The sequence below is a fragment of the Phocoena sinus genome, chromosome 3, assembly GCF_008692025.1.
Source record: "Phocoena sinus isolate mPhoSin1 chromosome 3, mPhoSin1.pri, whole genome shotgun sequence".
Lineage (NCBI taxonomy): Eukaryota > Metazoa > Chordata > Mammalia > Artiodactyla > Phocoenidae > Phocoena > Phocoena sinus.
The window spans coordinates 108579879-108599080 of NC_045765.1; the positions used below are offsets into that span (position 1 = coordinate 108579879).

General features: G+C 37.6%; 1 protein-coding gene across 5 annotated transcripts in view; it reads left to right on the forward strand.

Annotated features, from left to right (window-relative positions):
- SSBP2 (single stranded DNA binding protein 2) overlaps window positions 1-13442 on the forward strand; it is a 301417-nt gene extending 287975 nt beyond the window's left edge. For 2 of the 5 annotated variants that reach the window (XM_032627488.1, XM_032627489.1), the window contains one exon: window positions 12840-13312. In XM_032627488.1, the coding sequence (XP_032483379.1) occupies window positions 12840-12869 (30 nt within the window). In that variant the 3' untranslated portion in view covers window positions 12870-13312. Of the gene's footprint in view, window positions 1-403; window positions 450-5144; window positions 5244-12839 lie in introns of all 5 variants that reach the window. The other 3 variants (XR_004349289.1, XM_032627486.1, XM_032627487.1) reach the window with 3 other exon arrangements.
- The last annotated feature ends 5760 nt before the right edge of the window (window positions 13443-19202 follow it).

Below are 19202 nucleotides of genomic sequence, written 5' to 3' on the forward strand. Positions count from 1 at the left end.
GTCATGATGAATTTTAAAATACTTCTCTGTGGGTCAAATGTATATTTAGAATGGCTGATAAGAACTAATTATTAACTACCACTAGAATGACTCTCTCAGAAGTCTTCTTTATATCAATAAATACAGAAATTCATTAAAGGATGACTTCATTTTTAATTCTACTTTGAATTTATATTCATGTACAATAAAGTAAAATTCCTGATGCCAAGAAAAATAAAATGAAGTTGAGCTATAGAAACTTATAAATTAAGACTTCAAGCTAAAAGAAAAAAAGAGAGCGTTTAATTGTCATTCTGACATTGTATCTGCATCGCTTGGCTGCTTGGCCTGGGAACTTCATCATGCACTTTGGATGTCTGTGTTTAGAAACAATCAGGAAGATCTTTTTCTTTTCTAAAAATAGATATATACAAACGGCACCATCTTACCTCTGTGAGAAATAGTATTAGGTAAGCCTTCAAAAACCTTGTTTTCAAAATAAGATTAATTGTATAATACTGTTAGAGCCTTCTTTCTGGGAAGCACCTTTACAAACCAGATAACCGTGATTGTATTGGCTGTCTTAAGTATCTAACAATTGATGTTGGCTGAATTGTGCTTTGTGGTCACAGTAAAATGTCTGAAGTTATATTTGAGAAACATATTCTAATGTCTAAAGATAATTCTTCATTACACAAAGGCGGGAACATCCAGATTGCTTAAGGCCGCCTTGGTAAAGTTTCCACTGACATAACCTTGTACACTACATAGATGTAAATGAAATTCTATACGAGAACGTACTTTGTAATTTATAAAGCACTTAAAAAATTTTTAAGGGCCATAATACCATCTTCTAATCTGCCCTCATATCAGATCCATTGCTATTCCTTCTATGCTTATTTTCCCATTCCTATACCCAGAAGCAAGTTTTTCCACCACACTGTGCCTGCTGCTGCTAACATTCTCTTGCCTAGTGATTACTATTTATTCTTTAAGCATTAATTGACCACCCATTGTGTACTTTTATGTATTGAGTATTGCCTTGTGCACTATGGGGAAATACAAAAGACTTCTTTAAACACAAACATAATCTTTGCCCTCAAATGGTTTGTACTTCGGCAGGAATTCCTTCATTCAGTAAACATTAATGTGCCAAGGCATTATTCTGGGCTATGCAATTCCAAAGACAAACAAGATATGGTCTCTGCCCTCAAGAAGCTCAGTATAACTAAGGAGACCAAACAAATACAATAGGGAAAAACTTTACAAAGGAAAGTTCAAGTACGTTTCAACTGACAGAAGAATTATGCCCAAGGGAATTCCCCGGCGGTCCAGTGGTTAAGACTCTGCGCTTCTACTGCAAGGGGTATGGGTTCGATCCCTAGTCAGGGAAATAAGATCCTCCTGCATGCCGCGCGTGGCAGCCAAAATAAATAAGTAAAAATAAAGATAAATAAATAAAAAAGAATTATGCCCAAGTAATAAACTTGCCACTTAACAATGTACTGGAAATGACTGGCTGCATCCACCTTCAAATGGGCTCCTAAGCATCTCATTTCTGCCCTGCCCCCACTCCTCATTCCTTGGCTCCAGGCTCTAACCAGGCTGTCTGGGTGATGGTACCACTATTGTCTGTCCCATCTCCACTTGTCTGTCACTTTATCTCTAATCAGCAGCATCAAACGTATTATAAACCCCCCTCCCAATTATTTTTTCCCTATGTCTTTCGACTCACAGCTGAATTTTTCAGCCTTTTACTCCAAGCTAGGCAAGTTGTCACTAACTTCGTTTTCCCCACCTCTTCCTTTTCCACCACATGTCCGGCCATCTCAAGAAGCTCTCTTCTCCCTTTTCTCTTATTTCCTGGGCTCATTCCTTTTCATCCTATTCTTTTTCTAGTCATTCTTGTTTGTGAATCAGAAGATGATCTTAACCACTTCTGCTTAGCAATTGTGTTCAAACTTGCTCTTGGGTCTCTAGCTGCATCTTCCTAATTCTCCAGTTAAACCTGTATTTTGTCAAGCATCAGTATTACATTTTTTAAATTTCTTACTCCATTTTAAGAAGTTGTTTGACCAACCTACGCCCTTTTTGTGCATTATATTCTTGCCTTGTTGATGAAATCTACTGGAGACACTGCACACAAACATAGCTACAGTTAAATGCAGCATACACACAGTTCATTGCCACCCACCATCATAACCTCCTCTGGGTTGGTGCTTGGAACCATTGTCTTAGCTGTTCCTTAGATACCAATACTGAGTATATCTTTAGCTATATCTTCATCATGTCACCCAGGGACCATGGACAGCACAATTTCCTTAAGACTCCTCATTGAGCAACTTTTGTTGTTTTCACAACGTTTTGCAGAGATTACCTCAGATTTTTTAAAGATGTTCTATCATTTCATGATTTTCAAATATACCCAGTGAGCTAGATAGGAAGAGGTTTCAGAGATCTGATACTAGCTCAGTTTTGTGTGTTGAATGTGTCCTTTTAATCTGCCTCTCAATGTTCTCATATACACCACCACCACTGCCCCCTAAAAACGTTTAATGCTGAGCCACCATGCTATGAAAAGATAGCATGGAAAACAGAAACACCATGAAGTGTTTTATATGTATTTAAATATTACTGTAATGTTACTTTTAAACTTCAGATTTTTTTTTTTTTTTTTTTTTTTTTTTTGCGGTATGAGGGCCTCTCACTGTTGTGGCCTCTCCCGTTGCGGAGCACAGGCTCCGGACGCGCAGGCTCAGCAGCCATGGCTCACGGGCCCAGCTGCTCCGCAGCACGTGGGATCTTCCCGGACCGGGGCATGAACCCGTGCCCCCTGCCTCGGCAGGCGGACTCTCAACCACTGCGCCACCAGGGAAGCCCAACTTCAGATATTTTTAAATCAACACTTTGAGTCAGGAATCAATTTGAAGGTAGCCAAACTTTCAGAATTGCAAATCAAGAAATGATATCACTTCGATGTGGAGTTTAAAAAAAGGATACAAATGAACTTATCTACAAAACAAAAATAGAGTTACAGATGTGGAAAACAAACTTATAGTTACCTGTGGTAAGGAGCAGGGGATACATTGGGAGATTGGGATTGACATATACACACTACTATATATAAAAGAGACAACTAATAAGGACCTACTGTATCACACAGGGAACTCTACTCAATACTCTATAATGGCCCATATGGGAAAAGAATCTAAAAAAGAGTAGATATATGTACATGTATAACTGATACACTTTGCTATACACCTGAAACTAACACAACACTGTAAATCAACTATACTCCAATAAAAACTTTTTTTTAAAAATTAAAAAAGCAATGATACATGGCAAAAGTGCAGCAGAGTCTGCGAGCACCCCAGTTTAGTCAGAGATATGCTGCTTCTCTCAGGGCACCTCATGTACTTAAGGCTAGGAGTGTGAATATTATGCAAGGATGGACAGGGCTCGTTTCATATATCTGTTTGAATATGTAAAAGTATGCAGCTTCTAAATACGTGCGCAAATACCCCTGTATAGGTATGTTAGATTATTTTTTATTCCAAGATTGCCAGTTTCTCCATTATGTATGAAATGACAAATCTGCCTTCACCAAAGACTTATAGATTTTGGGTAAATCTTATAGTGTTTTTATAAATTTGCCCTTTTTTGAGCTAAGTAAGCATTATCATTCCTGCTTTCAAGACACAGTTGATGAATAACCTTATTCATGAGTTGCAGCTTAGTTACCTATAGCTTAGTTAATTGCATTTCAATTTTACTTAATTTTTTTTTCAGGAAATCAGGTTATCCATGTTCATTTCAAAGTCCAGTTACTTGGGAAACTAACATTTCCAGAGAAAAAAAATTTTTCCAAAAAAAAAAAAATAGAATCCTCTTGATTCCATTAAGCTGTGGTTCCCCAGCCCTTGGGGTTCACTGGCAAATGGAGCTCCTACAGACTTCAGAGGATCCCTGTTCTCAGATCCTCCCTGTGGGGTGCACAGCAGGACAAGATACAAGCTCTATTTCTACCAGCTCATCTACCTGTCTCTGCTTTACAGTTTAACCATATTTTTTAAAAAAACATATTCTTCTGGGGATAACCCATTCATGACATTTTCGTTTTTATTGCCTAACTTGGTTTTAGTTAAGTCAAAATCCTTAGAGCAATTTTGTTTAAAAAAATCTAAAAACTTATTCAAAAACAAAATATAAAATGGCAACAGCTCAGGAAAAAACTCTAAAACCTGGCTTACGTTTGAAATAACAAGTTTTTAACCTTGAAGTTTATTTTTACAAGAATCCCTTAGTCACAGTTGCAATCCTGTGTGAGCATGCTTTATACGCCAATGCCGTTCTGTATTCCCTGTCGACGTGGAGTATCAGATGACCTCACGTGGCTAAAATCGCACAGCAAAAACAAGACTAGCGAACTTAAATAGAATATAAAGCAGTATACTGTTAACTTTATGTTTGATTAGATTGCTAATATCAGCCATTTTATCTTAAAAGTTTCAAATAAATCTGCTCAAACAAATGATAGGAAAGGGTTCTAAATCACTCCACCTCTGAGCCTCCTTTTCCTGTACAAGTACATACTGAATTCTCAAGTCCTGAGGTATTTATTTCTCTTGTTCTTAACTATCGTTAACCATTTTCCTTTTTTCCTTATGGTTCATATAAAAATAATGGTTTAAAGTCGTGTTACTATGTAAACCACATGTAGAATTAAAGGGAAGTATTTATCAAAACAGTGACCTTTCGAGTTTGATTAGTAAAATCACCCAGGGAAGTTATTGTTCCATCCCACCTGATCAGTGGGTAGAATGCACACTTCATCATGCCCCTCCTGGGAATGTTTCTTAAACTCTCCAGAAGTCTAGGAACTCTATGAACTGAGAGTGGGAAATGGAATAAATGATTCTGAGACTAAGACAAAGAGTTACAGTGAATTATTTTGGGTTTTCTGTTTTTTAATTTTCATTTGGGAAAGCATTAGTACTTGTCAAGGTACAAAAAATGAACAGAATCCATGGTAGAAGTCTGAGATTGGAATTATAAGTCTGCTTTGTCCTTAGAGATGATGGTATAGATTCCATGTTTGAAACAGTACCATGTAAAAGGGAAATTAAAATCTTCAAACTGCTTTGTTTTCTAAATCTTGTTTACAGAATTCTCCCAATAATATGAGCCTGAGTAATCAGCCGGGCACTCCTAGGGATGATGGCGAAATGGGGGGAAATTTCTTAAATCCTTTTCAGAGTGAGAGTGTAAGTATTCCCTTGACTACGTTACTATATCCAGATTTTATTTCTGAAGCTCTTCTTTAGAATAAATGCATAAAGCCATTATTACGACTGTTTATCTAGAGTTCAATAGGTTGATCTTTTAAAAGTTAGAAAACTAAGTGGAATTTCTTTGAAAGTATTAAAAAATAAACTTTCTACTCCGATTCTGTGTACATAGTTACAAAGACAAAAACTTTAATACTAATTTTACGTTAGAAAACATCCACCATAAAAGAACGTACTAGAAACAGGTTGCATATGTGATCGTTTTTATAAATTTTTCACATTACTAAAATGTCTTTGATCACTGCAAAACCTGGTTTATTCTCAGTGCTGTCCTGAAAGCTCTGAAAATTGTCTCTAAGATGTCTTTACATTATGCACTAGACTTTCCTGTCTTGTATGTTAACGAGTTATTTACATTTAACCTGAACTGGATATCCATGTCGTTTTCTGTGTGACTATAGTGTTAAGCAAAGGCAATATCATTTCATGTCTCCATAGAAGTAGAGAGGAGCAAATGGAGAAGCGATAAAATGTATTCCTTCATTAGTCACTGAGCACCGTCTACAGGCCAAAGCAATGTGCTAGGCACTGGAAAAACCAAAAGGACAACATGGTATCTTTTCTCAAGGACTTATTGCATTATACAATAATTTATTAACTAATATTTCACATAAGAAGCATCTATAGAATTTTTAAAAATACAATTTCCCAGAACCCTTCCTGGACCCAGCAAATCAGAATTTCCAGGAGTGGGGCCAGGCATCCTCCCATGTGAAAAAGCTTCGTCAGTGATGCTGATGCACATTCTCTGCTAAGAACTCCTGAACTGGAATAAAGGAGTTCAGAACCCAAACTAGTTTCATGTTCACAGAATCAGTGCCTCCAATACATGTACCGCCATCATTAAAGTAATGGAGGATCTACCAAACTATAAACAGAATCAGAAGAGAAAATTACCTTCATTTTGCCCAGACCTTTACCAGAGTTGATGCCATCAGATTTTGAAGCGGTGGCTAATAACATACCTACTTTTGCACAGAATGGCTGCTTCCCAAAATGGAACCCACGACTGAGTGTTCTGTGGTTTCCTTTATTTCTTGGTGTTGACCTAGCACCTCGGCATGGGACAAGACTTCCCTTGTTTTTAGACTTTAATTTCTGTTAAAACTAGAAATAATATTATGATCTTTAGTTTATCTGTTTTATTTGCAGGATATTTATGATTAGTGAGAACCAAGAAGGTATACATAAAAACTCATATTTAAGGAAATCAAAAGATTAGCCTGTCAATGATGAGGAAATAGAAAAATGTGAGGAACTATATAGTTTTTCATAATGCTTAGGATTATGGGATTTCTTAGAGCCCGTTTCTTTCACTAGTTTGCTTCAAGACTATGGACAAATTAATTAATTTTAATTAATTAATGTTCACTTTATCTAATTAGAGACATTAATTGCATTTTATGCTAATTCTTCCAGTAATGGTATAATTCAGTGAGGTATATGATAATTAATTCAGTTCAATTCAACATGTATTGAGGCTGCACTACGCAAAGCACTAGGTTAAGGACAAAATATTCTGCAACAAACATAACACATCCCTAACCTCAAAGAATACAATCTGATGGGAAGAACATGTTTACACAACTAATTAAACCATATGTCAGATTAATAAGTGCTACAATAGATATAAACCAGGTGTTTTAAGAGCACCAAGGAAAGTATTAATTTTGTATTGGAAAAGAAAACTTCTTTAAAAAGGTTCCACGTGACTTTAACTTTAGGGGCAGCGACGACAGGAACTCTCCCCCTTCCTTCCCAGATTTGTTGTGGGCGACTGCCGCCTTGTTTGCCAGAGAGGGGAGCTGCTTCAGAGTTGGCATCAGAAAGCTCTTCACGGGGATCACAGAATCAGATAGAATAGGACTTTAAAAAGTACTTTGTGCAGAATAAACACCAGCCTCATCCTTTAACCCCAAGTGGATTATGCACATGCTGGATAGCAGATCCCTCTGGGAATGTGTGCGTAGCATATAGAGCCACTGGAGTAGGGCTTCCCCCACCCCTGACTCCTGACCCAGCCTCGCTACGCTTAAAGCCAAGAAGCAGGTAAAACGCCAGACTGCTGTGCAGAGTTAGCAGAAAACAGAAGCTCCCTCCTGTCTCCCCGCTCCCTCTCTCCTGTCCCCACTAGCCAAGTCCCCAAAAGAGAAATACTTGGGTGGTGGTTGAGAACCTGCACCACCGCCTGGAGGGTAGTGCACCCTTGGAAGCGGGTCCACACTGGCTGCACTGTTCTGTCTGCCGGGTGAGGGGGTCTACATGCTATGAGTGACACCCTGGTTATCTCTGGCTTCGTCTATCACATCCACACATTTTCGTTTGCACCTTTTTAAAAGATCAAGAAAAGAGAGCAGAGAGGAAGAAGACAAAAGAGATTCATTGCTGACAAATGTAGTAAGGCCTTAAAGAAGTAAATAGACTAGGTATCTCCACTAAGTTAGCTTTACTATCATCAAGGAAAACCAGGAGGTCCAAGAGGGCAGGGATATATGTATACATATAGTTGATTCACTTCACTGTACAGCAGAAACTAACACAACATTGTAAAGCAATTATACTCCAATTAAAAATAAATAAATAATTTTTAAAAAGAAAACATTTCCAGTGACTAAACATGCAAATTGAATTCTAGTGGTTTTTAATGCACATAAGTCTGAAAAGCACAGATTTTTGAACAGTCTGCCTTTTGAGGGTTTGTCGGTCTTTATCTTGAAGTTTAACCACATAAGAGGCCTGGGAAGACAGCAAACGTCTATTGACTGATTATCATGTACAGACACTATCCCAGTCACCTTACACATACTACTTAATGTAATCGATATAGAAACAGAAATGTCCAACCCAAAGGCAGAAACCTTGCAGTGCCAACACACTTTACACAAGAAAATAGGAATCAAAAAATGTTTCAACATTCAGACTCTTTTGGGGGGGGGAGTCAAAAAAAAAAGCCTTTATTTCAAGAAACAAAGATGCCCCCTAGTGTTCAAACTCTATTAAATGTTTGGCTTTAAAAACAATACAAAAAGGCTTAATTCAAAGAATAGTGCTTCGTGCCTCTCAAGTAAAGAAAGCAGTTAGTCTTATTTCTTGAATTAATTTAGCAGAATATTTTCACCATACTGAGCAAACATGCTATTAAAATCATGGTGTCAAATAGAAATTAGAAACAAGGTGGTAGATCATTTCCTATTACCCTTACTGCCTTTTTTCATTTTCTTCTATTGTAAAGAAATCACATATGCCCCAATTTTTTTTTTTACATAGTCACATACACACTAGATTTATTTCACTTTAGTTCAGCTCAGGTACCTGTAGTATTATCTCTCATTAAGAAAAAATATTATATAGATGCTTAGAAATAGAAATGTAAGATCTGAAGTGTTCTTGAAGTGTATGATGAGAAATGTAAGATCTGAAGTGTTCTTGAAGTGTGTAAACAGAAATGTATGCACATTGTTCGAAGATTTAATGGATATTTCTGATGGAGTCCATGGTACATGAACTGGGTATAATAAATTCTCTAGCTCATGTTTTACATGCACAACCAAACACTGATGCAGTCAACAGCGCTGTAAGGCCATTTTGTCATTTGATTGAGGAGAACCAGACTCAGAATAGTTTTGAATGCTGTGATATCAGGGCAACCTGATATCACAGCATTCTGACACAAACACTAGAATATGTCATGGCATATTGATGCAGCAGTACAACAGAAACATTGCAGTGTGGTCTCAGGACAATACATCATGAATATTTTATGTCTCTAAATACGATACCCCATTTAACACTTGCTCTTCTACTTCTAGAAAACTGTAAGCCACTTCTGCTTGAATAGTAATCAATAGCAAAATTCCTTTTTGCTGGCACATTCTGTGAGTTTCCCTAGAAAGTTTGCAATTTCCCTCAATCTTACTTAGTTGAAGCAGTTTCAATAAAGGCAGCAGCAGACGAGCAGTTTACAGCCTTAGCAGTGCAAATAGCCCATCGCTTATAAAGACAGTCACACACAAATACAATCTGTTTTACTGTACCAGATACACTTAGGGCATCATTTTACAGTTACTTGTACTATTCAAAATTTAAATTTCATTAGATGCTTGCTAATTTTTGAGCTGTATTGCTTGGAGATGGTGCTTCCATCCTTTCTGACTGAATCTGGCCCTGACTTTCATGTTGTACCCTATTTTCCACTCAGTTTCCTCCCTGAATAAGCCTAACTCTCTTAACTTCCCAATGAATCTGTAACAAATTCTCATTTTACTGTAAGATTTGCTTAAGATATTTGAAATAACACAGGTTAAAAATCCTAACAATTGCCAATGTTAAGAAATGGGAGCAACCAATAACCATGCTTGGTAGCAGAGAATGTGCATATATACTTGTCTCTATATACGCATACTTTTAATGGTGTATAATTAGAATGAAGGCCATAATATATTCTTAACTATATTCCCTAATGTTACATTGCATTTGAACTGGAATAATCCTTGTGAAAAAAGGATTCAGGGACTTTTAAAATCTGATTATTCAGGATGTGAATAATTTAATAATGAGATGATCTCTAGAATTAATTATGACTTATCCAGAAAATTTTTTTCCAACATATCCTTTGAAGTCCTTTTTAAAAAAGGAGACTTTAAAAAAGCTTTAAAGTCTTCCACTGTTTTTAGATTGGCACAATATACCCATTAAAAGCTTTGTCTTTAAAATAATGATTGATGGGCTTCCCTGGTGGTGCAGTGGTTGAGAGTCCGCCTGCCCATGCAGGGGACGCGGGTTCGTGCCCCGGTCCGGGAAGATCCCACATGCCGCAGAGCGGCTGGGCCCGTGAGCCATGGCCGCTGAGCCTGCGCGTCCGGAGCCTGTGCTCCGCAACGGGAGAGGCCACAGCAGTGAGAGGCCCGCGTACCGCAAAAAAAAAAAAAAAAAAAAGAAGAAATAATGATTGATGATCTAGCTGTGCTATTTAAAATTAAATACAGTTAAATTTTCAGTTCCTAAGTTACACTAGCTACGTTTTAAGAGCTCAGCAGCCATGTGTGGGCGCTGTACTGAACAGCACAGAATAGAACATATCCATCATCACAGAAGGTTCTACTGGGCAGTACTGATTGGCTCACCGATCCTTACTATAAATAAGCAGTAGCCATAGAAAGCATAGATTAAATTTCCTATGCCCATTTTGCCATATTCTTATGTTTTCTACTTTTAACAAAACCTTAGTATCCATTTATCTCCTTATTTAGTCTTGCCCCTGAAAGTCAAATGCCAAAATATGATTATTTTGTCAAAGGTTGTGGATAGGTCATGGCAGTGTGCTGTCATTATTTGTAGTGGAGATTTGCATGGTATCTCCTGATGAGATAGGGGTAGATCCCCTCCGAGCTCAGGGATTGGGTGGGCTCCACTTCACTGATCCTTCTCAATGATTGTTTGGGGGTTTTGAGTTTTGTTTAGCTTTGCTTTTTCGTTGCCACTATCAAGCATAAAGAGGGAGTTTTTCTATCAAACTGAATCCCCTTTCGCTTCTCTGGAGGTCTCCCCTTTATATCACCCTACTCACTGTAATCCAATGTGGAAGGTCAGTAACATATATAAATTAGCTTTCCTATACTGAGGCAATTTGAGGCTATTAAGGGATTAACAAGTAGATTTTTCCTTGATTTGACCTGTGTTTAAAGGATTAACAATCCTCCCCCTAAGGTCCAGTGACCCGTTTTCAGGCCTAGTCATCTGCTTTTACTCAGGATCAATGTGGGCTTTTTGGTTTGAGCACTAGATCAAACTCTAATGACCTCCAGTCCAGACTTCTGCCAGCTGAGCCACTGTCACCCTGCGCTCTTCCCTGGGAAATCCTGCTTTCACCATGTTAACAAATCCATCCCTATCTAGTACACACCTTATACTTCGTTTCTGGTTCCTGCACGACCTCCGCTCATTTGGAATTCACTTCTTTCTGTTCTGTCTGTTCCTTTTTTAGAAGGTTCATGCTCCCCTTCCCAGGACCATCACTGTTCCTGGTTAAGCCCCTGCAGTCTGGGACCAAACCCTCTCACTTTATCTGCCTCTTTCCGTGAGGCGCAATCATTATTAGCGCATTAAAAGGAATTCCCTTTTGCCCTGGTCCTCACAGGTTCTCATAAAGCATTTAAAATATTCAAGAGGTCATATTAAATATGGAAACCGTTACCACTTGGAAATAGATGCTCCTCCTTCCCGTCACAGGGGATCTATAATGTGCTGTCCAAGATGGTGGCCACCAGCTACGTGGAGATATTTAAATGTTAAAGTTAAATAACATTAAAATTTTAGTTCCTGGGCTTCCCTGGTGGCGCAGTGGTTGAGAGTCCGCCTGCCGATGCAGGAGACACGGGTTCGTGCCCCGGTCCAGGAAGATCCCACATGCCGCGGAGCGGCTGGGCCCGTGAGCCACGGCCGCTGAGCCTGCGGGTCTGGAGCCTGTGCTCCGCAATGGGAGAGGCCACAACAGTGAGAGGCCAGCGTACCAAAAAAAAAAAAAATTTTAGTTCCTCAGTGGCACTGGGCACACTTCATGGGCTCAAGTTGCCACATGTGGCTAGTGGCTTTCATATGGACACCACAAGTTGTGGAACGTGTCCATCGTTGAAGTAAGTTCTGTTGGGCAGAGCTGCTCTAGAACTTTTCTGTCACAGTCTATTCCTCAAGCATATGAGGGTAGATTGGCATCATTATCAAAATAATTGCTGTTTGTCATTTGTTAAGACCACTTTTCCAAATTTCTGAAAGTCTCGCCTTTTACCAATGGTCAGCCTCAAACTGACAAGTAACATGTAACAAGAATGCCCCTACTCCCACCCAGAAATGCTTGTGGATTGAGCTAGGAGTCACAGCTTCAAGGAAGAAGTTTATATGCTAAAGTATAAATCAGACTCTTAAGTATTTTCTAAATGCTTTAATAAGGATTTCCTATGGCCAGCTGGGAGTTATACTATTACTCCAGCATTTACTGAGCACTTTCCGTGTATTCAATAAATACATAGTTTTAAGGGTTTTATAGTCAGTGCTCCCAAAACCCGTTTACTATCATTAAGCTGATTTTACAGGTGAGGAAACAAGCACAGAGAGGTTAGTAACCTCCCAAGTTTACACAGCTAACAAAGACTATCCTATCCCTCACACGTATTTGATTATTATGAATCAACCTTGGACTAGATTTACCTAAATTGTTCCAAGGGCCTATGAAACATGAATCTGGCTAGAAGGAGAAAGCTGAGGGACTAGGTACTTATCAAACCCCTAAGCTCAGAGAGAGAATGAGACTGCTTGCTTTCCAGAGGAAATATTTAACAGTTCAGGACAGTCAATTCTATATAATTTTGCTCTTTTTATGCTTTCTTATTTTTATGCTGTATTTAAAGCTTGTGCATAAAAGACATTAAAATTCACAGTTACTGTTGTTTACCAAGGAGAATGTTAGTGGCCTGTAGAAGAACTGTTGTTAAAATATGGATTCTTCTCTCCTTCTAGTACTCCCCTAGCATGACAATGAGTGTGTGATCCATTACCAAGTCTCCTCATGGAAAAACCACAGTGAGTCAGCCCTTCACAGAACTACTACGGAAGAAAATTATTCATCACAGTGTACAGTTAAACAAAGGAATCTCAGTCACACCAAACCAACCTTTTTATTTCCTGCTCTCTCCCCTATTTTGTGAAGAAAGCGGGTCCAAACGTGATTCGAACAACTGTACAGAGCGGCATATTAGAACTGCCCTCAACGGAACTGCAAATGATTATCTGTGTATGTATATGTGTGGGAAAGAGAATGTATTGTATGTGTGTATGTTATATGGATACATGCACATACATACATTGACCCACAGGACATTGTAAAATACTATCACATGACATCTTAAGTAGAAATAAGTAGGGACTTTTATTCCATCCTTTTTTTCACGTTTACATTTTAATTATTAAAAGTTGCTCCTGCCCCTCCCTGATCTATTTTGTGCTGTGTATATCACTGCTTTATATAAGTTATTTTTTAAGGTGAACTCAGATGTTATGGTTTTGTAAATGTCTGCAATCATGGATAGGAATAAAATCGCTTATTTGAGAGCTTTCATGAAATTGCGTGTGATGCAAGTTATCCTGTGAATCACAAAGGGTACTGTCTCAGAAAAGAAGTGTGTCTTCATCTTTATGTCAAATCAAACAACTTCTCAGTAACCTTCAGTGAGTATTTTTGTACTTTTTATGTAGGAAAAGTATTACTTCAAATCAACAAAAGCTTAACTGGGGCCTAACACAGTATATTTCTGCAATAACTGCTCTAGATGGAATTCTTGATTTGTCTTAGATGGTACAGAAAATCATTAATTAGCCGTGATTGCTTAGACCATAGCAATAAAGTGACAGGGGTCATCATATTTTTAGCAACATATTTCCTCTTTAATATGATAAAGCCCAGAAGTGGTAACACAGCTATTTGCTTGAATATGTCACTTGTCACCAGGAATGCTAGAGCTAAATTTTTAATAACATACTAACGTGAAATGTACCTCATTTTTATTCAGACTTGTGAATATCTCCACATAGACACTGCAAAGGAGATAGATTCAAATGATTGAGACTTTCAGCACAAGGGGGACGGAGTTTTTAATCACACGCCAGGGGCTCTGGAGTGCTGCTTCTCTACCCAGGTTATCTTAGTAGAAGCAAAACTGACTGTCCCTTCTTGTGGCCAGCAGAGCACCTGCTCTGTTCCCAGGATATAGGACTTATAGTAAAGCGAAATTATTGATAGTAACTATATTTCATCTAGCTATTGACTTCAGTAGGCTACATCTGCTTCATACAACTGTTCATAAAACATTAGAAAAATTTAAACAAAACACTTCCCTTATGAAAGCACATTGCTCTACGGCCCTTTCCAGATCTTTTGGGTTTTCTGTGTTGAATCAGGCATACAAACATCAAAGTCATAATAGAAAAGTCTGAAGACTGATTTTACATTCTAAAGCTAAGTTGGTGATCCTTTCTTTGAAAGTTGTGATAAAAATAACCATTGATCAGCAACTATATATCCCGACCCCAGAGACTTTGAAAAGCATTGTTTAATCTCAGGTAAGGGGCATCCATATTTCTTTAGGCGTATGGTCTCTAAAGTGAAAATTTGGCACTATATTTACTAGTTCCTCATCCCAGATGACTTATTTCTCTCAAATCCATAAGGATTTATTCCTTCTGAAAATAAAGATTTTTGCCTGTGCATGACAGGGATGTCAGGCAGAACTGTTAAGAGGGGAAAAGGAAGCTGAATTAAAATTTATGTTCCAGATTTAAACTAATCAAACTAGTTGCCATTAATCACACAGTGTGCCAGAGGCTAGAACTGCACACTGGAGAACAACTTCAAGCTTTCAAGCCACAGAGAGGCTTTCATGAAAAATTCAAATGACAAGGTCTTTAACTCAAGCCAAGGTAACCTGAAGATGACACCGTGTACAGACACATGAATTTACCAAGAATAATTTTAACTTTCACTTTTTATGACAGCTGTGTGAACACTGAGAGTCTTGTGATTATTAAGCTTAATCTTATAATGCTAGAATTTTGAAACCTTTTGTTGACTCTTTTCTCTATTGTTACTGATCTTGAATTTCTTTCATTTGCCTTCTAAGAAGGTATTGTCTCTTATAGTCAAAGAATCCTGAGCATGATTTTACTTGCTCTTATTTTGGAAGTAATATTGGAATATGAAGGCAATAGGGTCCCATTATTTCTAGCCTATTTGGTCAAAATAGTAAAATTGACTTTTTCCAAGGTATAGCAATCAATTCAACGTATTTCTCTTTCTCTTGGAACCCAGATTAAAAATAGCTAGTTTTTAAATTCCTGAAATCATTGAAAATTTGAAGAAGTTGTATTCAAGAAAACCAGAAAATAAAGATATTTAATTCCAATATCAAATAATTTTCTCATGCACCGAATGGAGGATAGTATATCTGTATATTAATTCTGTTTAGGTTTTGAATCATTTAAACCTTATCCTTTTCTCTTTTCACCCATGTTTTCCATGCATTTGTGTTGGTCTTTATATATACTACCTGTTCCTGAGTTACTTTTAACATTTCACCTTACAGTAACATTAGCAATTCTTGCCTACATTGAACATATGAAATATACATGTGAAATATAAAAATAAATAGGTGAAAACATTAACTCTTATTACTCTGCTCTGCGTTCTGCCTAACTCACTACAGTTGAAAATATATGTCAGAGTCTTTCTAAGGTACATATGTCCTTAACTAGCTACCTTTCTTATAGCAAAGCTGCACACAGGAACAGAGGCTGTGAGGTGCCACTGATCTGGTAACAACCCACACATTTGATGGGTGAATGTTCGTTCTCCTTTCCAAGTGTTCCAGTTTGGACTCAGTTGCTGATGAACAGGAATTACACGGCTAAGAATCTGAGGTTAAGATTTCTCTATTGCCAGGAAATTAACAAATCTGCTCCCTAAGCCATGGAAAGTACCCAAAACAACCCTCTCCCTCCAGGAATAAAATAAAGTGCCATTTCTATATTTATGATTCTCTAAGCTATCTGAACTCTGTTGCATTTCATAGGATCATTCAGTTAACACTCTTCTTGTAGTTTAAAAGAGCAAATGAAAATATATGAGTTCAGTTTGGACATGAGGAAGCCCTATGTCTGTCCATACCTTTTCTCTATCATTTCATCCTGAGAATGTGCAGCAAAGCATTTAGAACTGTGCGCTTGGCAAAGAGTTTTCCACAGCCCTTAATCCCATGATGTCTTGATTGGGCTTTTTCTCCACGCCTCCTTCCCAATCCCTGCACCTTCCAGTAGAAATAAGATACAAACTGCACATTTTTACCTTCTTAGCCCTTACAGTTTTCTTCTTCATATAGTATATAGTTTTCCTAGGGGACGTAATCACAATTTCCACTTTCTGACTGCCACTGTTAATTGGGTCAGTGAACCATACCTTGAGAAATACTGGAAAAGTGAACCACTATTAATACACTTCCATTTGGCATATTAAACTTGCGTGTGTGTGTGTATGTGTGTGTTGTGGGTGGCAGTGTGAAGTTTGCTCACAAAACACTTCCATTATGACTTATATTATTGCACAACTGGTAACTATTAATTCCTTCCTTTGTATGTTATTTCGATGGTAAAATAGCTGATTAAAGTGATTTCGGATGGAAAGAGTAATACAAAACATAAGCAGATGGACTCACCTGCTTTCACATCCTCTGCTAGCTTGTCCACATTAGGCTTTCTTGAGAAGGCACTGCACCTAAAGGTAAGAGCATAAATGACCATCTAATCCTTGGTCACTTCACTGCCACGAATTGTGCAATAATTACAGTCTTTTGATGTAGACATTTGTTTAGAAGAAACTGAGTTGATGTTATTTCACCAAAAATGTCAACTTTACCCATGAACTGTAATTCGCATTGAAAGGAGTGACCTACAGATGAAAACACCTGAGACCTCTTTAATTACTTTCCTGAACTATATTCTAAAGAGAAATTATCAGTTGAGTAGGTCTCCTAAGGAGGATTTCCTCTAAGTTTCCCATGTTAACTTAGTACAAATGGTCTTCCTGAGTAGAAGAAAAATAATTTCTGTAAGTATTGATAGCTTAATGTGAATATTTTTGCTGTCTGCATCCTTAAGTATGTAGACAAATATATAGATACTGTAAAATTTAAAGTGTGACTAAGTGTTTTCATGTATAGTTTGTCTTTTCCTCCTTTGCAGATTTACTGTCCTCAGGATAAATTGGACTCACTTTGATTATCCCAGTTATTGAAATGTAATGATATGTCCCTAGAAATATTTAGCATTTCCATTTTTTAAGTGAGATGTGCAATTAACGTGACAAAGGCAAGTATTAATATTCCTATTAAAAAAGTATTTATTCCCAGAATTTTTTCCCAGTTAACATTAAAACTTTATCCCACTTTTCTCTTTTGTACCAAATGACCTCAGTACATTGCCCAGAAAATGAAATTTGGATTCTTCAGTGTTCCCAGAACACAAGACAACATGTTATTAGCTAAATTACCATCGTGTCCTGACAGAATTGCTCAGGAAAATGCAATTAATCATCTACTTATTAGAAAACAACAACTCAAATAACCTTTCCAGTTTACGTAATTTGAAAATAAATCTAATTTTAGCCACACCTTAGAAATGTTTTTAATATAAACAGATTAAACTGTGTATGTGGCTTTCTATTAGATTATATTTCAAAATATTTACTTTCCATGCATTACAACAGTTAAAAACTTAACAGAAACTATATGTTAGAATGAATAAAGGACATGGTGTTTTTTCAAACATGAATGGACAAGTCTTTATAACGAGGGTTCTTTATAGCCATCAGCTTATTGTACTGTTTAATTTATCTAATTGTGATTTTAAGAATTTAAGATGTTTTCTTACTACATGTGTTAAAATGTTACTTATAATATCTTCCTGGAAAAACAATTATTTGTCAGGCTTTTATGAACGCACAATTAATGTATAACTGTAACTGGAGTCTGGGATGCCTCTTCATAATCTCCTGTCCTTCATTCTACTATGGCCACCAGCTACCCAATACATTTTCTAAATTTAGTGTCTGCCTGTGTGTGTGTGTGCACACATGCATGCACATATGTGCATTATTACATTTTCAATTGGATTTATCACTCCCCATTTTTGTACAGATATTTGAGCTAGTCACGCAATGTAAAAGGTTGCCATAAAGATGTACGTAAATATCCCTTAATTTCGCACATTTTCACATTTAATTCTAAAAATACAGATTTTCATCTACCGTTTCTACCATTTCTAGCCTCTAACTTTATTACTTATTGAAAAAGTAAAGGAAATTGTTCATATGAAGCTAGCATAAATGCTGTCGGAATGATAAAATTGTAATTAATGTGGACATCTGTGTCTACAATTGAATTAGGCATTATGCTTTATGTAAAAACCAGGTGTCTCTAATATCAAAGAATTTCTTTATATGCATTTAAATAGGTTATGATGAGCGGCTAGCTCTATGTGGTCAGATAACTAAACTTTGAATACCAAAAATATAACCAATATTATTAGCAAGTCTGTTAATGGGTAAAAAGTTCAGTATTTTATTCCAAGTAGGATTGCACATAATGTGAAATCTGAAGCAGTTATGCAGGTGATTCGTATAAAACTATGCTTCTCCTCAAGCACATTCATCTTTCTGATGAATTACACAGATGGTCGCCTCAGCTCACCATGAGCATTTGCCCAAATACAAATTCTGAAGTAGGTTCTGCACACTACTGCATAGATATTTAAGAATATAGGAGGAGGGAGGTCTATAACTGAGATTAAGAATTCATCCTAGGGCTTCCCTGGTGGCACAGTGGTTGAGAGTCCGCCTGCCGATGCAGGGGACATGGGTTCGTGCCCCGGTCCGGGAAGATCCCACATGCCGCGGAGCGGCTGGGCCCGTGAGCCATGGCCACTGAGCCTGCGCGTCCGGAGCCTGTGCTCCGCAATGGGAGAGGCCACAACAGTGAGAGGCTCGCGTACCGCAAAAAAAAAAAAAAAAAGAATTCATCCTAGATAAAATGGAAGCATATAAATTATTTTTTCAATAAATTCTTAAATGCTGTTTCTGTAGTATTCAAGAGAATTTAAGTGTTTTATTTTTAGCATTATGGTTTTGATCCACATGGTGTCTTCTAGCTCACTGCTGCCACACATTTGTATGTAGTCTTTTTTTTTTTTTTTTTTTTTTTTGCGTACACGGGCCTCTCACTGTTGTGGCCTCTCCCGTTGCGGAGCACAGGCTCCGGACGTGCAGGCTCAGCGGCCATG